Raw genomic sequence first — 27,763 nt, forward strand, 5'->3', positions numbered from 1 at the left:
GGCCTGATTGGGAAAAGCTTATACTTTATAGATGGTCTCCTTGGACAGGCCTGATTGGGAGAAGCTTATACTTTATAGATGGTCTCCTTGGGCAGGCCTGATTGGGAGAAGCTTATACTTTATAGATGGTATCCTTGGGCAGGCCTGATTGGCTGAAGCTTATACTTTATAGATGGTCTCCTTGGGCCCATCTAGTGAAGTGCCACTGGACCTGTCCTTGTTTCTCTTTGATTATAATACATGTAGTTAAATTTAGGGGCCAGCTGAAGGACGCCTCCGGGTGCGGGAATTTCTCGCTACATTGAAGACCTGTTGGTGACCCTCTGCTGTTGTTTTTTGTTTTTTATTTGGTCGGGTTGTTGTCTCTTAGACACATTCCCCATTTCCATTCTCAATTTTATTAATCATGGCTACACAATAATTAGATATGAATACAACAATGTCTTAAAAATTGAAGGTACAATTTAGTACTAGTGGAATTTTCAATAACCACATTTTCTGTTATAGTGTATATATAAATCAGTAGAAATTTGATGTTCTTAAAATATATACTATAAATCTTATGACATGTTTTACATGGTTTACTAACTGCGTAGTAATTAACCTTTGAGAACATAGAAAAATATGATGAAGTTTGAATTAATATATACAGTAATGTTCTTCTTGAACATGTTGAAGGAAAAGGTTCATTTTTGGAAAGAAAAATCGTCAACCTCTTTTGTGGAATTCTTCACTATAGATTTTCATGAAGACAGATTTTAAGGAGGTCTTATTGTCCCACTTTTAAGAATTATCATATAGTTTCTAAGATGTTCAATTCAAGATGTACTGTATGTAAAACTTCAAATTGGCCAGAAAAGACCATTGCTCCTGTATTCCATTATTCAGTGGTTTTAATATTAAAAACTGGACCAATTAACACCAACCTAGACTAAACTGAGGCCAGACACAGTTCATAAAAATCCCATCAAAATGTCATATTAGACCTGGAGACATAACTTATTGTTTATATTATAGATAATCTACCTGTCCTGAGGTGTGAAAGGTCATCACAGTAATGTTTAAATGTTGTTGACCTCTTGAAAAAAAACACTGAAACAATAATTTTTAATTACATATAAAAATAACAAGATATGGAATAATTGCAAATGAGACATCTGTCTACCAGAGGCCAAATGGCCTAGAAGTGATTGTTATTATGCACTTAAATTCAAAGGCCTTTTTGATTACTATGAATTCAGAAAGTAATGTGTGTGGGTTGCTGTTTATCAATATTGTTGTTCAAATCAGCATCATTTTGCATGCCGAATTTTAAAGCAATTAAATTACTTATTTTAGAAAACTCAACACACAATTAATGCGGTCATCTTAAAAAGTATGGTTTTACTTTCAATGCAATACAGATGAACATGTATAAGTTATAAAATGATCGACATCAAAAAAACTTTCTTGAATTATTTGTTAAACTAAATATATGTGCCAATCTTCAACAATAAACTAGTCTCTTAGCATGTTTAGCAAAATGTTTAGCTATACTTTGACCTCTGAGTCTAGAAAAGTTTAATTAGCTGTTGATGTAGGTGGTAAGAATTTTAATGCTTTATACATGTAGCTAGCTGTGTCAAGTGTTTTCACTAGCCCTGACTGACTGATAAGATATAAAAGGTTCATTTGACTCATTTATCTACCTTCGTTTTTCTTTATAAACTTTTGAAAACAAAATTAGACAGGCTGAAAATTTAACAAGATTATTTTTCATTACTTGGGGGGAAAAAAACAAGGTGTGGCAAATAGCTGTACAATTCTTAACACTTGCAAGAAAACCCACAGTGCATGTGATATGAAGGCCATGTTTACTATGGTACATTAATTTTGTAAGGAAGCTGCAGTCATACTAATTGTTTTATTGATTTTTTTTTCATTCATGATCAAATGAGTTAAAATATCTAATGAATTGATATCAAACTGAGCTTTTCTTGGGAGCTAATTTTAGACCGATATCTTCACTTTAGTCAACACTTAGCTCAATAACCCAAGGATATTAGGTTTGTATTTATATTACGACCTAATGACATAATCAACTGTTTGACCAGCGGTCAGTGAAAAATGTAAATACCACTGTTTATCTGACGATTCATCTTTACACATTCCTTATATAGTCTTAATTGCTTGATTGGTTAAGTCAATGGTTTACCTTAAATACCTGTACGCACAGGTAAATACAAGTGTTACTTGTAATACAAGGTGGTTTTCTGTAACACCATGCTTCATTGAACACAATCTATTTATAATTCATTCACCTAGAAAATATTTACGCCTTTGACCGGTAGTTTATGATAATCACATTTAACTATTTTGTAGAATTGGAATATAGAAGAACTTTAGAAAAATGGCTAACGTAGATGCAGCCTTTCGTGTGATTGACCCTAGGAGTAAAAAGTCAGTGTTTCATATATGGAGAATTGAGGTAAAGTTTGTATGCTAGTTTTTCAATAAATAAGATTTAGTGTGAACTAATTTGTAAAAATATTTGTGTCGGTGAGTTGAAATATAGAGGCGTGGCATTGATTATTACATATTAAAGTTGCAGTACAAATCTTTATTTTTCAGTAGTAATTGCCAAAGGTGGGGTCAATGGATTTAAATAAAACAGGTTTTCATAAAAATTTAAATAAATACATTGTACCGGTATAATTAAGGCTATTTGATTAAGTGTTTCATATTTGCTCACTACCATTGAATGCCATTAATTTCTGAACTTTTAAAATCGATTAAACAATTTATAATGGAAATCACATGGGTACAGGTTATTGTGACTGATTAGGAAAAGAGTAATGAATAGTAAATCAGAGAAGGTTTATATAATATAAGGCCTATCTTGAATCTTAGGACTACCTATTAGTTAAGACATAGAAAGAAGGTGCATGTATCATGTGTATTGGCCCTTTTGTTTAGGGGGTCAGTTTATTTAGGTTTCAGTAGGTAAGGGTTAAGTCCTAGATTGGTATATATATATACAACTCGTCTAAACATCAACCCAACAATGTTAGATTTGTAAATTTGCTTTCGCAAATTTTTGGTTCTTCCCTCGCCGGGATTCGAACCCATGCTACTGTGATATTGTGACACCAAATCGCCTGCACTGCAGCCGTCCCGCTAGACCACACGACCACCTGGGCTCTCAAAAAAAGAGCTTTCGCTGGCCGTGTGTTACCTTTCCTCGTCAGTTTTAATCTAGCAGCATACTACAGTACATGATATATAAGGCATGAAGATGTTTTTGTTACAGATCAGCTAAATTATCTGTAGTAAAGGATCCTACAAATTAATGTAATATACAGTCACAGAAAATAATTATATTTATAAGTACGTCTATATTGAAAACTACATTCAAACCTATGATTGCGTTGGATAAAAAACGCAATTTTTATACGTGTGCATGTAAAACAAATTTTGTTGTAGAAGGGTCTAAATACAGCACAAACAACATTTTTCAAAAGACCAAAAAAGTGAAAAAGTATATTTAAACAAAACGCATTTGACTAACAGGTCGAACAACTGATGTTCTTAAACCCTGCTGACTGCCATTGGTGATTGCCAAATAAAATTGATCACGAGATGTAACAAAATGGATCTTAATATAAATTTGATACTAAATAGAAAACAATAAACTTGTGTCCAAGATGTTATGCCACAAACACAAGGTGTCAATATTTTTTTTGTACACCAGATCTAGATTTAGACAATATATGTCTCTTCAGTGATGTTAGGGATCTAAACGGTATTTGGAAGGCCATATAATTTACCCTCAATTTCAGATAGACTCGATATATATATACAGGTCCCCATGCCAATTTTCTTTATGGCTGGTCAGTATATGTTTGGGGATCATGGGTTAACGTAAGGATAAGATAGATTAGGGGTTTAGCTCAGACAGCTTTATAAATGCATGTATCATAGTCCATAATGGATTTATTCTGAGGTTCCCTGACCATTTTTCTTTACAATGGACGTCAGTCTATATTTAGGGGTTCAATTAGGTTAGGGTAAGGATAAAGAAAGAACATGGGGGTTATGCAACAGTTTTATGAATGCATGCAGTCCTAGATTGGTTTATACTGGTGCCCCTTGCCGTTTTCTTCAGAGTGGGTCAGTAGATTTTTTGGGTAAGATAGGTTAGGTTTCAAAGGTTAAGATAGAACTTAAGGGGTTAGGTGACAGTTGCGATCTGTTCTTTAGTCCCTAAGCTTCTAGTGGTACTTCTCAGTAATAGTAAGACAAAGTATTGTAATAGGACTTTGCAAGCATTAATTCATTACATTATATTCCAGAGGGGTAAAGGTTCATTACATTATATTCCAGAGGGGTAAAGGTTCATTACATTATATTCCAGAGGGGTAAAGGTTCATTACATTATATTCCAGAGGGGTAAAGGTTCATTACATAATGCCTAAAGAATAAAATGTGCTGATTATATCAAAAATAGTTGTTGTCATACATGTCAGATTTAACGACAAATAATTTTCAAGACATCTTACATCTGAGAAATAAGAACCATAGGTTTAGAATAACCAGTGTCTAAAAATCAGGCCAAAACATCAAATTATTAGTAAGACAGAAATTTAACATTTCTATTAACTCGGGTATGTGGGCTAATTAAACTTGAAATGCTTTCATAGTTTAACTGGGTGCAAATGGAAGTCATTTAAATTTCTGTTTAGTCGACATTTCTATGTGTTAAAATAATTGCTACCTAATACAGTAAAAGGAAATATAAATATGTTTTGGAATATGAATATAAATAGATGTACGGTATACATCGATGAGACATACAACAAAAAGATGCACAATAAACTCAGTGGCGGATCCAGTCATTTTAAAAAGGGGGGGGGGGGGTTCCAACTATATGCTCCCATTCAAATGCATTGATCGGCCAAAAAAAGGGGGTGTTCCAATCCCTGGAACACCCCCCCCACTCCCCCCCCCCTCCCCCCCCCCCCCCACCCCCCTGGATCCGCCACTGAAACTTTAGAGAAATAGGCATCATTTAAATGAAAATATAAACAAACAGCTGATTTTATATGTAACTGATAATTTAATAAAGAGTCTTGTATATTTTTATTTCATTTTGAGGTCTTATGATTAAACTGATCCAGCTTGTAAGAAAAGTATATATGTATATAAGGCTGAAGGGTTGCCTTAATTGCTTACATCCACTTTATTTGAACTTAGGTGGATTGTTGTCTCATTGGCAATAATACCTCATCAGTCTTGTATAATTTTTTGTCAAAAAAGATTATCAAAAAGAAGTGAACTTTTGTGTTTGATTAAATGGTGTTTAAATTATATCAACTCAGTCTACGTAAGTTATTTTTACCCTTTACCTTTAATCGTTTTGGAATGCATTGAATATCTTAGATGTAATTTAAATTATAAAGGATGGTCTGTTAGAATCACACACATTCAAGGAGAAGCTATAAGCCAACAAAATATTTCAGCCTATTCTTATAATCTTTTGTATAATTAAGATATTTAAAAATGAAAATTAGACTTCAACGTTTTATCGATTGAATTTATATCTATGGAAAAGATTTTCTGGTTAGATTTGTCAGAAATGTATATGTTTAATGATAAACAAAGTTATGCATGTAAAGTTTGTTACTTATTTTAAGGTTAAATATACTCGTGTAGGTTTAAGGCAATGAGATGAAAGATAGTAGTATGATAAAATAAGGTCTGGCAAATGAGACAGCAGTTGTGGATTCATTACTTTGTGCATTTGTTATTTTGATTTTTCACTTAAGGTCAATTGCAAGTTTCAATTAATTAAAATATATGATTACAAGAGAGTCCACATAAAGATCTGTAATTGACAGTTATCAGAAAGTAAGTTCTTATTGCTATACTCACCATGTCGCATTATTTCCGTTAATAAAAACCTTGCAAAAATGAATTTACAGTATTATTTTGAATTACCAATTTTGTTAAAAAAAAAAAAAAATTTGAGGGGGGGGGGGGGGGTGGGGGGGGGGGATGAGTACACTCACAGTCTTAAAGCAAAAAATTGTTACAGATATTATCAACAGTTTCAGACGTCTAACTTGTTTTCCTACTGTTTGTTTTTGAAGTGTTACCTTGATAATGTTTACAGTACAGTAGATATTAAAAATAAATTAATTTCATAAATGACCTTGTTTTTTACGCACTAAACAAATTTAGCTCAGAAGTTGTGAGTCTGGTTAACTTTACAAACCATTTAATGCATGGTCCATTACTCCTTCCTTAGAACAGCCTACTACTGTAATGTTACCTTAAATTGTCTGATATACACCTGAGGTATTGGAAATACATAAAACTTTTTATAAGCCTTGTTGTTTCCCCATTATAAATAAAAGCTAAGCGACTATTTATGGTTTTATCAATGAAGGATGCCATAATGATGATGATAATGTCAGGATTAATGTAGTATTGATGAGCTGAGTTATCTCCCCATGGAATCATCAATGCAGTATTATTAAACTTACATACAGCAAGAATTACATGTCAAACAATTATATAATAAAAGTTACAAGTACAAAATGTATAGTGGAAAAAAAGTAATAAAAAGTAATCTGTTATATTGTCTAATGACTGCAAAATAGTGAGACTTATGCATATTGTTTTCAGCATTTGTATTTGTGGGGGCAGTATGATCAACAATTGTTAACGCAGAGTTCAGCGAAATCTTTTTTCCCCTGGTGGTCCTTGAAAAAAATCTGCTGGTCCTCACTATTAAATCTATTGGAAAATACTTAAATTGTGTCAGTCCTATGCTAAATTTTGGTGGTAAAACCCTGAGGAACACCACTTTTCGCGAACTCTGTTAACGTTTAGTTTATGGCATTACTGACAAAGATAAATATAGAAAAGTGCTTTGTATGCAGCAAATTAATTATTTTCTATCATTGAATTGATATTGCTGCTGGTGAGTGGTCTGTTAGTCCTTAAAGGTATCATTAGCCCTGTAATCAGTGCATCGCCACTTTATTGAATAATATGGAAACTAAAATTCAAACTACATCAGGCATAGTTGACTTTAGATTGTGTTGATAATTCTTTCAAGGTCTCCCCAATCAATCTACATGAGCTGCACATAAAGGTAAATCAAGAAAAGGTAACGACCTGAGATTTGTTGGCTATTTTTGCAAGGTCTCTATTGATCATATAGCTCTTAAAGTATTTGGTGCATCCTTGATGTAAATCCAGAAGCTTGTCTTAAACCTTATACACATGATTTATAAAGTGTTAATAGAATTTTATTAATTGTAATTATTAACATAATCTATTCTCTATTTTGTAGAAAATGAACGTGGTATCTGTACCCAAAGAACAGTATGGTAACTTCTACAAAGGAGATTCATATATAGTATTATCTGTAAGTACAGGTTATACCTGTGTATTATGGACAACAAGACCAGCTTAGAATTGTCCATAATATACAGACTTAGAGTTTTCATACTCAAATAATTCATATATAAACGTTGTATGTCTGTTTAGTATATATGCAAGTTTTCCGTAGAAATGTATCATTTTAACTTTCTACTGTGTTTCTATTAGCTTAGTTTCATCATGTAAAATGTAAGAAATGTTTTACCCCAGTATAAATTTTTTTGCTGATAATTAAACTGTGTGTTTTATAAAGATTGGAATATTGGTATGATTCCACAAGCGACCAAATAAAACAGAAATTAACAACTATAGGTCACACTGTACGGCCTTCGACAATGATCAAAGACCATACTGCATAGTAAGCTATAAAAGGCCCTGAAATGTATGTGCTTGTTTTACCCCACCTTGGGAGGACTGTATAGCCAGTCAAGGTCGTTAAAAACTCCTATCATCATACTTGTTTTCTTCAAAATTGGATTTTTATAGTTTTGAGGTATTAATGGAGTAACTATTCTATAACAACATAGCTACTTAAATGATTTCTATTTAGTATCACAAAGACATCTTCTTCAATTCATATTAGTACAAATTATCATGGATTTCATATATAAGAGCTGAAAAAATACACATTTTGCAGTTGTAAAAACGTGGTCACAGAAGATGAAAATACAGAAATCAATTTTAAACATCAATTTGCAGTACATAACAGATGCTAGCTACTGCATGTGCACTTAACCAAAAAATAAAATAAATAGTATTATCTCATTATGAAATGCATGCTATTTTCAAATCAGATCGCTGAGGAGGGGAGACGAGAGAGGTTGTAATGTGAAGGTATTGCTTTGTTTTTTGCCACGATCAATCAGTCATTTTACTGCAATAATTTTGTTTTGCTTCACAGCTTTTCAGTTTTATGAAGTTGCATTTAGGACAGTGGATAATAATATTAAGAACATAGATGACTTTTTCCAGGCTTTCATATATATATATTTGATTAGAAGCTTCCACCAATATATCTATAGCTCAAACCATCTTTTATACTTATTTTAGAATTTATAGAACTGAAATTTGCAAGCAACAGTTATATATTTACTGTCAGAACTTAGAGAACTGAATTTGCAAGCAACATCATATGTTTTACTGTCAAAAACTGAGTTTAAAAGATTTTGTAGTAGGCTGTCAAAAATTATTTGTGGTGGTAAATAAGGTTGATTGATGTGGATAATTTCTAATTCTAATATGGCTTTTTTTTCCAGAGGAATGTAACATTAAATAACTCTTAAAAAAAATAATGATTTTGAAATGGTTTTTGGGATTATCATGATTATTCCTTTGAGGTTCCTAAAACATTTCTTTTTTTAAATGTGAACCTTAATTGATTGAGCAAATTTTTCTAAGAAGAGCTTGTCACTTTATGATTATTATCTTCAAAGATTCTATTACTGTGATTTTACTTTTTACTGACTATAAGTATGTCCACATTTTACTCACTCCTATTCACTACTATTTTTTCAACACATTCTTTTTGTCTAGAGGAATGATGATATGCCTCAAATCACTCTATTGTTAGATAATAAAAAAACTTCTAGGTCTAAACACAAAAAACTTATTTGTCTAATTTTAAACCGAAAAAACTTTACAAAGACCAAACAAAAAATATGGAGTAAATGTATAATAAACCATGACACAAAGACAAACAAAAAATATGGAGTAAATATATAATAAACCATGACACAAAACCAGTACATGTATAATAAACCATGACACAAAACTAGTACATGTATAATAAACCATGACACAAAACCAGTACATGTATAATAAACCATGACACAAAACCAGTACATGCACAGCAAAAAACAAAAAACTTGAAGGAACAGTTGATTATTAATATTTCTTTAATTGTATAAATAAACCAATGTTTCAAGTACGTTTCGACCATTGGCCTTCTTCAGTTCTTTATTTTTCCTCTCAACTACATGGCTGACAATACATTTGTATTTTCAAATACGAAAAATAAAGAACTGAAGAAGGCCAATGGCCGAAACGTCTTGAAAAATTGGTTTATTTATACAATTATATAAAATATGTTCCCTATTGGAATTTTAAAACAAGGATATTTATATTTCGTTTTACCCAGTTTATCCCATTACCTTTTCTAGTACATGTAGTATAATGCTTTTGGTCGGGTATCTATTTTTAAGCTCATCTTTTCACAAAAAGCTTTTTTATAGAGTGGCAGTCAACAGTAATTCCTCTTACAGGGTATAGTCACATATTCTTTTGCATGTGTACATTTTTTAGTATCATAGATTTGAAGTACTGAAAATATACCTGTGTAGTGAACTCCTGTTTTTAAGTACTTCCAAATAATGGTACTATTTTAGAACCTTTATTTTACAGTACTACCTAGTATTCCTACAATTTTTATGTACCCATTGATTTGATAATTTACTCATATTTTATACATTTGGAGTACTTTGATTATTACATTTTCTGTAAAATTTTGAATAACATTACACTACTGATGAGTTCAAAGCAACTACCAAAAGTATGGTTGATACATTTTTGTACTTTTATAGTTCATATGTTTATGACTTATAATAATCTCTGACCAAAAGTACAAAATTGGTACTTTTGATTTGTACTAAAGAAATTTGTTTGAAATTCTATTTCTGTAGAATTATGGTACTGAAATAAAACCACAAAAATTTGAAAGTCTTCAATACAGTGCTACATAGTAAGGGGACATTTTCAGTAGCTCTGAGTCAAAGTACTAAAAAAATGTACATGTGCAAAAGTACTGACGTTTAAATTGCTTCTTTCTACAAGTTCCCCCAGCTTTAAACTGTAGACTAATGGGACTATGTAATTATACTACTGCAGATTCATTACATGTATTATTCGTGAGATACCAATTTTCATGGATTTCTCGGGTTTTAAGGTAAACCACAAACTTAAATGTACAACAATGTACATATTTTCTAAAGGCTCGTTTATAGACTTGATTGAATCAAGGAAATCAAATATCCAGGAAAATAAAAGATTTTCTCTATCCATGAAAATTGATATCCACAAATATAAATAAAAAGCAGTATAATAGTTTTTGGTTTTTATAGATCTGTCTGCAGGAGTTACACTACCAATTGATTTATAGATAATATATACATAATGAAAAAGATACTACATGGTGTAACAACTATAAATTAACCTTATACGTATAAATATAAATGGGGGAATTCTAATAAAATTAGAAAATATTCAGAGGAGTGAGATAATGGAGTTCATTTCACATGTGAAATTTTAGGATTTTATTTCACTGGAAAATCATGGTAATTCTTTCCAATCAGTGAATTAATTGATAGTAACAAATTCCTACTTACAATTGAAATAACTTAATTCAGAGGAACTTCCATTGCTGTAATTTATATTAAAGTTGATAATTAAGGGGAAATATAAGCTTTCTGAAATAGGTTTTTTGTTACATATTCTATTACTATCTAATAATTTGAAGAAACTGAGAAAAATCCAAAGATTAGATTTCCTTTATTTCTTAATTTTGTGTGTTTGTGTGTGGCTAATGAAGATTTTTTGTGTTGTTTTTTTTGTTGATCTAAAATTGTAAAGCTCTGATTATAAAAGTTTTAATCAGATTTTTTCAGATTACATAATTTGAAGTAGGATCTATATACTGTGGTTTCGGTATTATATCCAGGATTCTCCATTTTTCGTGGATTTCATAGATAAAGATGAACCCACCCCAATTGAAATGTTCAAACATATAGGCTTGTAATGCAGTCTTGGGCTATACAAAAAGGAAAGTCTGTTATCGAAAGGCAAAATCAAAAGCTCAATCACATCAAGCAGATGATAACAACTTTCATACTCCTGATTCATACAGACATTTTCTTATGTAAAAATGGTGCATTTAACCTAGTTTTATAGCTAGATAAACCTCTCACTTGTATGATAGTTACATAAAATCCCATTGAAAATAAATGAATCCAGTCATTAGTGATTAATGTTCATATTCCATCATATCAAAGCGTTTTTACAAGTCAGAATAATCCAACCAAACTGGACTTTTGACTAGTAAGAAATCATTTTTAAATATAAGTACTTTCATGCTTATGTGACTTAAAACATGTGTAAACCTGTTGATATCTGTAAACTAAATGATTGATATATAAAACACTAAAATTTAGTTTATACAGTTACTTTAGACTGCATGTATTGAGTATATCAGGTTACTTCAGACTCAGTGTATTAATAATAATATATGTTTTCATTCTAGATGAAAGAAATTAAAGGCGTCTTTGATGTTCATATACATTTCTGGTTAGGTTCTGACACAACTCAGGTAATTAACTTATATATATATACAGACATGTAACCCTTCTCCATTTCACGATATACTTTATTTTGCAATTTAAGCTCTTTCTAACCCAATTTTTTGTCGAGCCTGCAACTTTTGTTGCAGAAAGCTCTTCATAGGGATAGTGATGCGGCGACGGCGGCATTAGCTAACTTCTTAAAAGCTTTAAATTGAAGAAGGTGGAAGACCTGGATACTTCATACTTTGTATATAGATGCCTCATGTTACAAACTTTCCCCTCAGTCACATGTCCAATGTCTTTGACCTCATTTTCATGGTTCAGTGACTACTTGAAAAAAAAAATAAGATTTTTTGTAATGTTAAATTCTCTCTTATTATAATAATAGGATAAACTATATTTGGTATGTGCGTACCTTGCAAGGTCCTCATGCCGTCAGACAGTTTTCACTTGACCTCGATCTCATATCATGGATCAGTGAACAAGGTTAAGTTTTGGTGGTCAAGTCCATATCTCAGATACTATACATAATAGGTCTAGTATATTCGGTGTATGGAAGGACTTTAAGGTGTACATGTCCAACTGGCAGGTGTCATCTGACCTTGACCTCATTTTCATGGTTCAGTGATTATAGTTAAGTTTTTTGTGTTTTGGTCTGTTTTTCTTATACTATATGCAATAGGTCTACTATATTTGGTGTATGGAATGATTGTAAGGTGTACATGTCTTGCTGACAGGTGTCATCGGACCATGACCTCATTTTCATGGTTCAGTGGTCAAAGTTAAGTTTTTAACCGGATTTTTGTGACAAAAATGTCGGTTATTGATTTGGGATGTACGGCGGGCGGCCGGGCGGGCGGCAATCAAATGTTGTCCGTGCATTAACTCATGAACCGTTCAACAAAGCTTTTATAATTGTTACTGACAACTAAATGAAGGTCAAGTTCATTAATGGCGATTTTTGGATACGATTGCTTTCAAGCAATCTGTAGACTTATACTGGTGGCTCAGAGCATTGCCCTCACGTCAATCGTTTTATTCTAAACATTAAGGAACATCTCAGATTCTTATGATTGTCTTGCTTTAAAGGTAAAACAAACAAAGGGATTGAACTTTAACAACTTTCCTATAATGTTCTTTTCATAATCTTCATGTTTGATAATTCCCTTGACTTATATGCGTGTTTTAACAACACGGAAAATCAGAATTACGCAGTATTTATATTTAGTGTTTTTCTAAATTTAGAAACACGTTAGAGGGAATTCCCAGTTGATAAAATGCGAGAGTTCTCTGAATTCCGATAAATCTATTTCTGTCATATAAGAACTGAAGTTGAGTTTTTCTTATATTTTACCTTTATGAAACTGATATTTGAGATTGTACTTCCATAAAGAAATAGAGAACTATCTAGGTCGTTTAATAAACATTTAATATACGTTCTTTCTCAGGTTTTTTTTGGAAATTATGCGCATGCGTATAGTTTTCTTGACTTTGAGGGGTTTTCGATTGAATGGTTGCTCTGGATTCCCCACTCAATTAATTAATTTTTTCTATGTATGTCTGCTATTGAAGGTTATTATTGTTGCATAATTTTAAATCATATGCATCATTTAAATGAAAATAAATATAGTCCACATCGTAGAACACCCCTTCAGGCAAAATGGAGTCTTCCATATTATTGTTTCCAATTGTCTCCCTTCTGGAAGTAACTTCCGTGAATTCTGAATTAAAACAATACGTCGAGTATTAGCTCGTTCTGTCAATAAAGTGTATTATATTAAAAATGATCGAAATTTAAACCGATAACTGTGTACGGAAAGGAGTCATGATCACTGATCGAAAGGAAATTAAATATTTAAAGAGTTAGGAATGGGGTTCCTCCTAGAATTAACGTAGAAAATAGGTGATAAGATACGAAGTGAAATACCTTCTCTCACTCTGAGTCTCAGTGACTGCTGTGGAAAGTAAACTTGGAATTGATAGTACAAAAATAAAACACAATAGGCCTAATCGCATTGTTCATACACTTTTATCCGGGATTGGCTATTTTGTAACTATTTTACATGTGCAGTTGAATTAGTTTTGAAAAATAATATTATCCAGCTACATGTATACATGTACATGTGTCAACGAAACAACGGCAATCGTATCCGTCAGAGCAATCTGCTCTTTGATTACTTTTACCGTTCAGGAGTTATGGTTCTTGAAAGATTGAAAAATGGAGTTTCCAGTCGTGTCCGTGCATTTACTCATGAACCGTTCAACCAAAGCTTTTAAAATTTTAATATGTTGTTACCTGACAACTAAATGAAGGTCAAGTTTAATAATGGTGAGTTTGACTTTTACCGTTCAGGAGTTATGGTTCTTGAAAGATTGAAAAATGGAGTTTCCAGTCGTGTCCGTGCATTTACACATGAAACTGTTCTACCAATGCTTCCCAAATTTAAATATGTTATTACTGATGACAAAATGGAGGTCAAGTTCAATAATGACGATTTTGACTTTTACCGTTCTGGAGTTATGGTTCTTGAAAGATTGAAAAATGTGTTTCAGTCGTGTCCGTGCATTTTCTCATGAACCCATTCAACCAAAGCTTTTGAAATTTTTATATGTTGTTACTGATGACAAATACCGTTCAGGAGTTATTGTTCTTGAAAGATCGTAAAATGGCTTTTCCATTCACGTTGTTGCATTTACTCATGAACCATTCAATCTAAGCTTTTCAAATTTTAATATGTTGATACTGATGACAAAATGGAGGTCAAATTTGATATTGACGATTTTCACTTTCACATTCATCAGTAATGGTTCTTGTGATATTGCCAGGACACAAATAAATGTTAATAAATCCGGTTTGCTGTCGTTGTGACAGCCTCTTGTTTAGTTTTGGTCTATTTTTCTAATACTATATGCAATAGGACAACTATATTTGGTGTATGGAAATATTTTATGATCTATATGTCAGTAGTGCAGTTTTTTTTAAATTTTACCTTGACTCATTTTCACGGTTCATGCTAAGTGTTAAGTATTTGTGTTTTGTCTGACTTTCTTAATTTATAAGCAATAGGTCAACTCTATTTGTTGTATGGAAGAATTGTAAGCTGTACATGTCTGTCTGGCATGGTTCATCTGACCTTGACCTCATTTTCATGGTTCATTGATCAATGTTAAGTTTTCTTGGTTATGTTGCGTTTATGTGACAGTTGTAATAAAGCTTTATATTTAGGACTATCAACATAATATCAATGATTAGTAAAGAAGGCGATACATTTCACCGTTTGCACTCTTGTGTGATTAAATTTTGATATTTTAATTTTGCCTTGACCAGTTGACAAATGCTTGATGAAGTTGAATAAATTAGTTGGTTTTCAATGATAGTTTTGTTTAAAAGAAAAGACATCAAGCCAACAAACAAAATTTAAGAATTTAAAAAAAATATCTTGTTTTTTATGTTGATTGGTTGCTCACTCACAGTCTCATTGGTGTTTACTGGACCTATCTTTATATTCATAGGCACTTTCACCAAAAATACTGCAGGGGATAATTCCTGTTTTGTTAAGGGCTTCAGACCTTACTATCCAAATTGTTACATGTCATACCCTACCCATGAAAAGTTTATATTTGTTTTTTGTGTTAAATATGAATTTTAAAAATGACGATTATTCAAAGCTGAAAAAAACAGCTTCTGTAATTTTGTGTTTGATAGAGTGTAAAAAGAGAAGGTGAAAGATACCAAAAGTCTTTCAAAAGCATAAGTTGAAATAAACTGACAACTGACCATGGCTAAAAAAGAAGAAGACAAACAGACAAACAATAGTACAAAAAACACAATATAGAAAACTAAAGACTGAGCAACACCACCCCACAAATATCTTGGGGTGATCTCAGACATTTTTGTCAGATGGTTTGAATTCCAATTCAGATCTGCTAAAGTTCAATGAAGGGGATGTAAGCAATTAACAGGCAACTGTAGTAACACAGTAAATTCAGTATACTTAGTGAAATGTTTATAGTATTAAGCAAATTATAAAGGGATAGATTATGCAAAAATAAAACTCCACAATCTGCTATTTGAATGCAGCATTTTCTGGAATCAAAATAAGTAATCTTGCATTTTTGTCCATTGTTCAACAAATGGACACAAATTTTATTTTTAATTTACTGTATTTTGATTTCAACTGTTAATCTTATATTTCAGGATGAGGCAGGTGTAGCAGCCTACAAGACAGTTGAACTGGATGATTATATGGGTGGGGACCAGTTCAACACAGAGAAGTGGAAGGACATGAATCTAAATTGTTTTGAATTATTTCAAACCAAAAGGAGGCATTAAGTAGTTAGTCCGTATCAAATATTGGCATAGATAATATCAAATCTGTGAATTCATGTATTTTTTATGGATTAAGGAAAAGTTTATTTTTGGGAATATTAGATTATTGAGGAATGGACCCCTCCCTTTTGTTTTTAAGCAATTGCTTTTATGCCGTCGTGTATGGCCATCTTTGTGACCCAGATCAGAGACTCCGCCCAGATCAAGCCATAGTATTTTGTTAACAGGCTCCTGGTCAGTCATTCTTTAACACCTATGTATGTTTTCTAATGCAATACATAGCTGAAACTTTAAAAAAAAGTTAGTGGATTTAAGAAGTTTCAGAATATGTTCTTGTAGATGTATTTTTGTATTTAAAGGGTCAACCGTTTGACTATCAAATAACATAGAAGTCCGAGTGAAAAAAAGTACATTTTTATAAATGCGATTCCGTTTTCTGCCGTTCGTACGATGTTTCAAGAAAATATGGATTCATTTCAGTTGTTGATTTAGTATTGAAAATTTAACTGAATTATCTCCTAATAAATACGGTTTTTATGTTTAATTTGTGTTTCTTTAAGAGGTCAGGTGCTCTTGTCATTCATAAAATTATCGTTCATTCATACATTTATCGTAAAATCAAAATCACTACACAGGTTAATGCGTAGTGGTCAAATATTACCTGTAATCTAAAAATAGACAAACTTTATTTGCGGCAAATAATTTAGCGGAACGAAACCCTTGTTGAAAACACATAACAATAAGTTCGTTTTCCTTTTCTGTCAAAACTCCGTAATATTTATCGACCACCTTACTAATGAAATGGACCCGTCCAAACGTAGTAGATGCCAAGTCGGTCCAGATGAGAGATATTTACAATTTGGAATTTTCTAGTTTATTAATACATAGATTGAAAAAAAGTACGTCTTTTTAAATATCATGATCAAAACTGGGTTTGCATAACAAATGTCAGATGAAACCATTATCCTCGTCTTTTCAGTGAACAAGTCTACTACGTTTGTTGACACTCGACGGTCCACCGTGTAAGCAATTTTATTTCACATGTTTTCGAAATATTGAAGATCATTTTTCGCAATATATATACTAGTTCAGTGATAACGATTTAATGTCATGTTTGTCTGTGATGACCCCCCTTTTCGGGATTGCATGAGAATTGTAGTTATCTCGTATAAAACTATTTATATGGATAATCGACCTTCCTATGGATAGAAACAAGTGCATGTGCTCGTACCGCATCAGAAGAACACATATCAACTGAGCAATAATTTTTGGAACTTCGTTTTAAAAATGATGACAAAGTAACATTATGAAAATATTTTTATTAAGCTGAAATATACATTTATTCTTTACATGTTTATGTCTTGTAAGATATTTCATTTCTTCCCGTTTTTTTAACATTTGCGTCTGGAAAGTTGAAATGTTTTAACTTAATCATTTGTGTTAATGGTTAAATACAAATTAATAATTAATAATGAAAATGATAAAATTAAATCAATAAAGGAAATATTGCCAAGGAAGTTACAAACACTACCAGGGGATAATCCATGATGATTTCTTTTTGAGTTATATGTTTCAGCACATGTATATTTGACCCCAACTTTAGCCTGGTAACGGTTGTCTCCTTGTGAAATATAAAACATATTAAAAATGACTTTCTGCTAAAGTCTTTTATTTATATAAAGTTAAAACCTTCTTACTTTTAACTAGACAACACTCATGTCAGGTTTAATTCTTGTATATATGTGGATGAAAAAAAAGTCCCCAAACATTAACATGGCAGCAATTGCTTTTACAGCCTTTAAGGCTTTGATTGATTTTTGTTTTGCTTTGTGTTTTAAATATTTTTTTGTAAATATTTCTTAATATTTTAACTTATTTCATGTGTTCTTACTTTTATCCATAGATTTTACAATAACAGTAGCTTTATATATGATGGCCTCTGGTCTCAATTTTAACAAGACAGAACAATTTTTAAATTTTATATTGTAATTTACAATAATGAATTTATATTTTAGATATCTTGAAGGTGGCCATGCTTCAGGATTCAATCATGTAGAACATAAATTCAGACAGAGATTATTACATGTTAAAGGAAAGCATCATGTTAGAGTGACAGAGGTATGTTATAATGTAATTGTATGATTACTTTGTGTATTTTCAAATTAATCAGGTCTGTACCATTAAGATTTATATGGGAAAATAGGAAGGGACTCTGAAATCCTCCAACAACTAACATGCTTTCTATATCACTATGCAAATCTGATTGCATCATATAGACATATATCAATAAGGATTTTACGACCCACATTTATGAATAACAACCAGCTTTCCTACTCTTCTACCATGTCCATTTTAATTAATACCCATAAAAAATTCTTTATATATTATTTTAATAGCTGTATACAATCAGTAAAAGAATGACTGGGTTAGAATTGTCATTTAGAAATTCAAAGTATAAAGCACTGAAAAAGGATCATCAAATACCCTATACATGGATATATACAAAAAGGAATAGTCAATAACTTCTACAAAAAGAAACTGTCAATCAAGTTACAATATTCTTTTTATTTGCTGCAAAATAAGCAGACAAAACATATATCTGTGTCCACAATTTATTATCACATGAGCTTTCTGACATAATGCTTTATAATTACATTGTATATATTCTGTTAAAACGTTTATCACCTGCAAAAAAGGAGACCAGACATAAATCTATGTCCACAAGTTTACATTACATTTGCTTTTAGATATATAAATGCATTTGTATGGTATTTTTTAAATCACCGCAAATAAGCAAGCAATGAATATATCACAGTTTAATATTTGTGATATTTGGCATAACTCCACATATCTACATTGTTTATAGTTTAACTCCACATATCTACATTGTTTATAGTTTGTTAATAAGCAGACAAGGCAAAAATCTGTGTCCACAATTTTATTTCACATATGCTTTGGAACATAATGATATATATTCTTATTTATTTTGTTAAAAAACATGTATCTACTGCAAATAAGCAGGCAAGACATATGTCTGTGTCCACAATTTTATTTCACATGCTTTCTAAGACATGATAATGTTATATCTTTACATGTATATTTTAAAAACTTTGATTACCAGCAAATTAGCAGGCAAGGCATTAATCTGTGTCCACAGTTTTGCTTCACATGTGCTTGAGACATAATAATGTTATATCTTTACATATATATTTTAAAACTTTGATTACCAGCTGGAAGTAAGTTATGATTTTGTTGTATACACAGATTGGCTAAATCATGCATGCTACCGGACACTTTTGATGTTATGGCTTAGTTTGGGATACAGAAAGAGAAAGTTTTCAGAAAGGGAGTTATTTCCCTTTACCCTGTTATGTAGGAAAGACCACCTTTAATCCTTTGATTTTATACCTCTAGTTTAAAGAGTGAATTGTTATCCTGTACTGGGTAGAAAGAAGGGAGATATATGTTTAAGTATAAAGATATTTTTCTAATATTTGAGAACCAAATTATTTCCTTAAATTTCAACAGGGGGAATGTAACATGAATGATTTAAATCCCTTACTTTTTAGGATGAGATTTTTTTTATCTCTCATCATTTTCTTTGTTAATATTAAGATTGCATCATTCTTTGTCATTGCTCTGTGTGTTTGCTAGAAAAAAAATAGTTACTAAAAGCTTTAAGCAAACTTTAGTTTCTTATCATATTCAATCAAGTTTATCCATAAAGAATGGGAAACAAATATTTTCTAATAAAATAGATCAAAATAGCAAATATCATGCTAGGAATAATTAATGACAATATTCTAGTTATATTTTTAGTTTATTAGAATGCTATTTTATATTTATTTAAACATTGAGCTAGATTGGAAATTTTCCCCGAACTAAAATATAGGTTTGATTTTTCCAAGTTGAGTGTATCTCACATTGAAATCACTGGCATCATTCAATCATTATGGGCAAAGTTGTTTAGTACCTACAGTTTACCTGCAGGCAATATAGACGGGAGAAGTTTTCAGGGTACATGCATCCGTAATATTATTATATATCAGACTTGAGTGTACTGGATGTTAATGAAGGGTATAAATCAGACTTGAGTGTACTGGATGTTATTGGAAGGTCAGGTGACGTAACACAGAGCATTCATTATATTCATGTACTGTTTGTACAGATTCTGTTATCTGCAATTTAAACTAATATAGTATGGTCTGGCTTAAAAAGACCAACAGGACTACAAAAAATATCTCATTTTTGTTTGTTTATGTATAATTTCAGTTTCCTACTTATCTTTTAAAAGTATAATCTACACTTTGCTGACATAATGAAGGACTCTGAATACTATTTTGAAATACATTTTCAACATTTCTTGTGAGAAATATATTTCTTAAAAAATATGATTGTTGCAAAATTTAAAATCTGAATAGAAAAGTTCCAAAATGAGATAATTTTTATGGCTCAAATGAGATTATTTTTGCCCAATACAGATACATAATTCAAACTGTGGATATACCAGAACAGTTAAATATGACGATGTTATATATTGTAATTAATTTAATACAAAGTAACTTTAGAGTTGTATATGAAATACATTACACCTATGATATATGCATGTGATTGAAGACATTCCTTATTGCATGTTAATGGTGTTAAAAGCATCCCCAGAATCCTCACCTGTTCAGGTGTTGTGAAACATCAATCTCACTGATTGGAAAAACTTTAGGTGAAGATTGTTTACGCCAAGGTTCAAGAAAAAAGATAATCACTAATTAAAAATTAAAGGTGGGCATTTTTGCGGTATTTAAAAATTCAGGACATCAATAGGGAACCCATAAAGGCATAAACTGACATATTTATTTAGTATGGCCTTAATCATGGAATGATCAATCAATATTTGTTTCATAAACAGCTAGGATACTATCTTTAATAAGCAAGAATTTTGAAATAGCTTTACTGTTTGCGGGAGTCCTTGTGGAAAACTTTGCCAGTGGTGTTTTCTATTCTTAGCAAAAAAGATTATTGAAAGAATAGATCAATTGTGGAGTTGATATTTATTCAGAAGAATGGCTTCTTTTCTTGCTTAATTTTCTATTTTCTCTGAAGATGCTATAGCTTTGTGTGCAGACATGATAAAAAGGAAATTTTTCTGGACTATCTACTGGGAATGGATAAATTTCATGGCCATGCCTTTTATTTATGTTTTTGTGTGCATATGAAATTCAGTATACATGTATGTGTTTCAGTTTTGTTTAAAAAATGTTGAATTATTTTTAAAAGCTTTGCTATAAGGACAACTTACCAAGACAGAGACTACTATTGTAATGTACCATTTAATAAAATACTTATGACAACTTTTTAACTGAATGGTTTTCAACTAACGCAAGATTGTTCACTATTTGAGAGGAAACAATATTTTAAAATTGGTTTTTGCTTGGAAATTTATGTTTCCTGTTTATTAAAACTTTAAACAGTGTTTATTTGTGTATGCTGTTGAATCATTTGAATAAAAATTTTTAAAACAATAATCCTAATACATTCTTGATTTTTTATTGTTCATTATGTTGCTTTCAAAAAAATTAAGGACAATAAAAATATTAGGAATACCAAATTCTGCTTTGCTTTGATTCTTTGAGTTTTGCTAGAATTACAATTGGTAGTGTAACATAGTTTACATTGAAATACTTTTTTTTTCTTTAAGTAGAAATTACATTTGTGAAAAGCTGAATTATTTGTTAATACATTTTTGAGAAATGATATAAAGAATTAAGTTTTTAGATGTGAAAATATTAAACAAATTATCAGATCTTAATTTGAATAGGAAATTTGAAATCAGACATAAAGCATTTTGTAAAATTTATAAAATAAAGGCTTGAAAGGGTTTAAGTCCTTGTAAAAAGTATACTGTACTGTTACACTGGATTGCGCAACTTTATTGTTCAATTTGTCAAGATTTTGTATATATGCTGTTCTATGATAGTATTACGTATATATTATTCAAATGTAGTGTCAAAATATATATGTCTTACGATGTGAAGCAATTAATTTTGAAAAATTATTTTACAGTTTTTTTACCAGCTTTTATTTGTATTTGTAGGCAGCAGGTATGCAGTGGTCAGCCATGAATCATGGTGATGTGTTCATTCTTGATTTGGGTCGTGTGTTGTTTGTATGGAATGGAAAGAAGCTAGTGTCACAGAAAAACGAATGGTATGTGAATAACTGTTAAAAAAAAACTGCAATAGATTTATTTTTTTTACAACAATTTTATTGCATCATAAATTTTTGTGTTTCAATATGATGCATATAGATGAATATTGATTATACCATTTTCCTTGCAATCTTGAGTCACTTCAACCATTTATTATGGAACCAAAAAAATACATGTTTTCCATTGAGTCTGAATGTGTTACCTATTCTCAATGAGTGTGTAGGAAAGGGTTTGTCTTTGGTTAGCTTGCTTGCTAGCTGAACAGTGAAGTCATTGTTATGTTAGGTAAACTATCAACTTTAAGAGTAGACTAGTCTGACAGATAACCCATCTATCTGTCTGTAGGACTAGGGTACGTCGAAAGGAGAGAAGCATACCCTTTCCTCACAATGACTTCACTGTTGAGCTAGCAAGCAAGCTAACTAAAGATATTACCTTTAGCTACAAACTCGTTGAAATCGACTGTACATGTAATCTTAAAACCATGAAGTTAAATCTGCAAAACAAACCACAAAAATTGATGCTCAAAAAAATAAAAATATCTTTACGATAAAATCATGTAGAGAGAAGCAAAAAGATACAAGAGGAACATTCATAATTATAAGTCGAAAATAAAACTGACAAGATCATGGCTAAAAAAAAATCTAATTTAATATATTTATATGTAGGGATGTAAGCATGCCAGCAGTTTACGAGACGAGAGAGCAGGTAAAATGAAAACCAACATTATCATCGTAGAAGACGGAACAGAGATAAAATGGACCCAGACGAATTAAAAGTAATTTTATTTATTTGATAATTTCATTGGCTGTTAATATTTGTGTGGGAAATGCTGTCATGAAATCTATTGTTTTCATTATGTGATTGACATGGACAATCTTACTAAGTGTAAATCAAAGATTGTAGTATTTGTCAAATCAACCATCCTTTGCCTTAAGGGTCTTATACTTTAGGTTATGAATCATTTATGGTAAGGGAAAGATTATGTAATGTTCTAAGTATTAGGGTAAGATTTTATTGTTTGCTGCAAGTCAGGGCTAGGTTAAGGGTTAGTTTAGTAAAGGTCTATGTAATTGAGACCCATAAAACTTAGAAAAGGCCTTTAAAAACACAATTATTCTTATTTCAAAAGAATGTGTTTATTGATCATGCACCTACAAACTTAAAAATTGTAAGTGTTCAAAATGAAAGTTTGTATGATATATGAGTCTTAATCCAAGACAATAAAGATATTTCATATGTTCAAAATTCTGAACTGTTACATTAACAGTTACAAAAAGTGATGATGTCATGTCCCGCACGCGTTTCTTACCACAACATGTTACAAAAACAAAACCTTCAACATTTCATTGGCTGAAACAGATTAACAAGTTTTTAAATGTGAAGCAAAAGTATTTGTCTGCAGATAATAGCAGTATTCAGAATGTTCACAATGCTAATCTTATTACAGAAAATCATGTTGACATTAACTGGTTACTGACGATAGCTAGCCTCAGCCAGCATATATCAATTATTTTTCACATCTGGGTTTCTGACAGTTCTGGCCCTAAGGGTTTAAAATATTTTGTTGATTTCAATGTGCAGGAATTTTAAAACCTTGTTCAATGCATTGAAATGGACAGCGAAAAAATAAGGTAAATTTTATGGAAAAAGTGTTTTTCAAACATTTTTCAAATACACTATAAACATGCATGTAGTTTGAATTACACATTTTGCTATTTCTAATTTCAGATGTTCTCACAACATCTTCCATTAAATGAGAGAAATGAAATTCAATCAAAAGAAGCTGGAGGATCAGATGACAAAATGGACAGGAAACATGTTATCAAACTATATGTGTAAGTCAAATTGTTATTATTTAATTTTACACTCTTCATAAATTATATGTGTAAGTAAATATGTCTCCTAATTACATGTGTAAGTAAATATGTCTCCTAATGACATGTGTAAGTAAATATGTCTCCTAATGACATGTGTAAGTAAATATGTCTCCTAATTACATGTGGGTGCTATAAACAGTTTCATATAAAAACTAGGGGTTATTCCCCAACTAAAAATAGACATGGAGGGAAGTCCCTTTTTATCAACATAATTGGTGAAAAAGTATGTTTTTATACGCCCGTCAAAATTGACGTATTATGGTATACAAATGTCCGGTGTCCGTCCGTCTGTCCGTCCGTCTGTCCGGCGTAAACATGTCGCACCGTAACTTGAGAACGACTTATCCAAATTCATGAAACTTAATATAGTTGTTTCTTATGATAGTCAAATGATCTGTATACTTTTTGGTGAAAATAAGATTTAAACTTTTTGAGTTACGGCACTTTATAACTAAAACAGGGGTGTGTTTTTTTCACATGTCGCACTGTATCTCAAAAACGATTCTTGATTATGACTTAAAACTTTAAACACTTCTTAGTTATATTAATCTCAATATCTGTATACTTTTTGGTGATGATTCAAAATTTCATTTTTGAGTTATTAGTATTTTGTAAAAAAGGGGGAGGGTTTTTTTTACATGTTGTGCCGTATCTCAAAAACGATTTATGATTATTGCTTAAAACTTTACACACTTCTTTGTTCTATTAATCTAAAGATTCTGTATACTTTTTGGTGATCATTCAAAATTTTATTTTGAGTTATTGAGTATTTTGTATAACAGGGGACGGTTTTTTACAATGTCGCACTGTATCTCAAAAATAAGTTATGATTATTGCTTAAAACTAAACACTTCTTTGATATATTAATCTAAAGATCTGTATACTTTTTGGTTTTGATTCAAAATTTTATTTTGGTAATGTTTAGTTTTTGTAAAAAAAAACAGGGTAGGGGGTTTCACATGTCCCGCCCGTGTCTTTAAAACAATATATGGTTATTGCTTAAAACTTTCTCATAAACTATTTTTGATTATTGCATAAGACTTCCACATAAGACGTCGGGCGTATCATGCGCTCATGGCGCAGCTGTTTATTTGTATTTGGTTGTAAAAATATGTTAATTAACTTCAATTAAAGCAGGTTGATATGATTACAATAATTTTAAAAAAATAGATTAAATATACATGTTTTTGAGGAGAGACAACACTGTAAACAGTCTGTTTTTTTGGCAGTGAAAATTGAAAACTTATTTGCAGCCACTGTAGCTCTTTTCGGAGCAGGCGAACGTACCCTGAAGCATGAATTTTTTGAAAGACCAGTAAAAACTATGAAATTCATACAATTTTGATTCTGAAAAATGTGCAGGTAACATGACTTCAGGGGGGTGTACATGACCTGATTTCAGGTTTTTTTAAGCTTAAATTAGGCAATGTTTTTCCCAGTTTCTCTGGATAAAACTTTTTTATACTATTAAAAGTACACTTTTTTTTATTCCATTATAAACTAGAGCATGTAGAGAACATTCTGATTCCAATGATATCTAGTTTATACAAGTATCTTTATTAATCAGTCCACCACTAAGGGTCACTTATACATGGTCCCTCAAAATATGACGTCATAGAAAAAAACTGTTGATTGCACCCTGTGTAAGTAAATATGTCCTCCTAATTACATGTGTAAGTAAATACAGTACTGAGGCTTCTCTATTTTTATGGGTTGAGGAAATTGTTTTTTTTCATGAAATGATTATGAAACATCTCTTAATAATTTAATTATTACATTTTACAGGTGTTCTGAAGATGAAGGTACACTTAAAGTATCTGAGGTTAAATCTGGTCCCCTGTCCAGGAAAGACATGAATTCTGGCGTAAGTATCTGAGGTTAAATCTGATCCACTGCCTAGGAAATATATGAATTCTGGGGTAAGTATTAGAGGTTAAATCTGGTCCACTGCCTAGGAAAGATATGGATCTGGCGTAAGTATCTGAGATTAAATCTGGTCCACTCTCTAGGAAAGATATGAATTCTGGGGTAAGTATCAGAGGTTAAATCTGGTCCACTCTCTAGGAAAGATATGAATTCTGGGGTAAGACGGACAATTGATCTAATAATGTATAGTATTATTCACACGATCACTGTAAAAACTAGGAGACATTTAGAAAATTTGTAGATTTGTTCATCTAAAAATTTTTGAGAAAACAGGATAGGTTTTGCCTTGTTGAAAGACTTTTTAGTAGTGCTTTGTTATTTATCATGATAAATGTCTATAAATTGGATTATATAATATATTCAATGATATAGATCTATAGGATGATTGATACAAGTTTTTAATTCAATTATTTTTTATTATTTTTGTATTTCAGGACTCCTACATTATAGACAATGGTAGCCAAGGTATATGGACCTGGATTGGTAAAGGCTCATCAAAGAAAGAAAGATCAGAAGCTATGAGAAATGCAATAGTATGTTGTTTTAGGTTTTCAATAATGGCCAATTGTACTTATATAAGTTTATATAAGTTGCAATTTGAATTGATATCCTCTAAAAACTGTGTTGTTATTTTACTTTCAAGGTAAAGCAAGATTGTAATTCAGAAATTGCTTCATGCATGTCTGATTCCAATGATTGAAAAATAGAGTAGGATTAATTAATACATGATCACGATATGCTACAAACAAATTGCATGCTATTCAAATTTAAACAAAATCGAAATTGTATTATTGTTACAGTAACAACATCTTAACATTTATTAAAGGGTGGAGGACCTACAGATTATAAGTGTTTAGTTAGAGATATATATGCATGTCCACACTGATACTGCAATATGATGTTTATTTTAGGGTTTTATAAATAAGAAAGGGTTAGATCCCAATACTAGTGTAACCAGAGTTGTAGAAGGTGGGAACCAACAGATTTCAAATGTTATTTAGAGACTGGCCACAACCTAAAGTTGAAGGAAAAGTTTACAGTAGAAATAGAGTTGGTGAGTTTTACAAAAGACAAATACTGGAAACTTGCATGTATTTCAAAATCTGGGTTTTTTTTCCAATTGATATTTTATCCATCTGTTGATTAAACATTTTCTGAGTGGACAGTATTATACCCTGACAACCTTACTGCACAATTTCTGAAGTTTTTCTAATTTTAACTAGAAAGATTGCTTTTAAAGAATTTAAATTTCTAACTAGAAAGGAATAATTTTAGATCCAGGATAATTGAAATATGAGTGAAAGGAGATGTAAAACTACGACCTACAACACAATTTAAACAAATCATATATCTCAAGGCCAACATACAATCTTCATCAAGGGCAAACAGCCATGCATTATGCCTTAGTCTAGAAAGCAGACCAGACACAAAGACCAAATTTTAAGAAAAGACCGCTTGTACATGAATCCTGATGACATTTTACAATTACATTTGTTAACCTATGTGGAAGTGTCTGTGATATCATACTCTTTAATGTTTTTCAGCAAAAACAATTCAGACTAAGTTTGATGCTACAACACTTCATGAAAATAGACAATTAGCAGCAGAGACACAAATGTTTGATGATGGATCAGGAAGAGCTGAGGTATATTAGTCTGGGATTATA

The 27,763-nt window shown here is 31.3% G+C and overlaps 1 protein-coding gene across 2 annotated transcripts; it reads left to right on the forward strand.

Annotated features, from left to right (window-relative positions):
* The first annotated feature begins 2,252 nt into the window (after positions 1-2,252).
* Positions 2,253-27,763, forward strand: LOC139508246 (severin-like). 2 transcript variants are annotated; one of them, XM_071295946.1, is made up of 8 exons: positions 18,106-18,207; positions 22,178-22,290; positions 22,960-23,069; positions 24,023-24,129; positions 25,957-26,035; positions 26,532-26,630; positions 27,009-27,151; positions 27,642-27,763. In XM_071295946.1, the coding sequence occupies exons 3-7, from the start codon at positions 23,049-23,051 to the stop codon at positions 27,096-27,098; spliced, it is 396 nt and encodes a 131-aa protein (XP_071152047.1). In that variant the 5' UTR covers positions 18,106-18,207; positions 22,178-22,290; positions 22,960-23,048; the 3' UTR covers positions 27,099-27,151; positions 27,642-27,763. The 2 variants fall into 2 exon arrangements, with proteins under 2 accessions (XP_071152048.1, XP_071152047.1); XM_071295947.1 differs by lacking the exons at positions 24,023-24,129; positions 25,957-26,035; positions 26,532-26,630; positions 27,009-27,151; positions 27,642-27,763 and adding exons at positions 2,253-2,467; positions 7,340-7,414; positions 11,720-11,785; positions 15,958-16,092 and having other exon boundaries at positions 18,105-18,207; positions 22,960-23,042.

Source organism: Mytilus edulis, unplaced genomic scaffold, assembly GCF_963676685.1.
Source record: "Mytilus edulis unplaced genomic scaffold, xbMytEdul2.2 SCAFFOLD_605, whole genome shotgun sequence".
NCBI lineage: Eukaryota > Metazoa > Mollusca > Bivalvia > Mytilida > Mytilidae > Mytilus > Mytilus edulis.

Bases quoted from the DNA above. Each gene is read 5' to 3' on its own strand.
- LOC139508246 (XM_071295946.1), top strand. From the start codon at position 23,049: ATGGACCCAGACGAATTAAAA. The intron at 24,130-25,956 runs GTAAGTCAAATT...TACATTTTACAG, and splicing joins CATGTTATCAAACTATATGT to GTGTTCTGAAGATGAAGGTA. The intron at 26,036-26,531 runs GTAAGTATCTGA...TTTGTATTTCAG, and splicing joins GGAAAGACATGAATTCTGGC to GACTCCTACATTATAGACAA.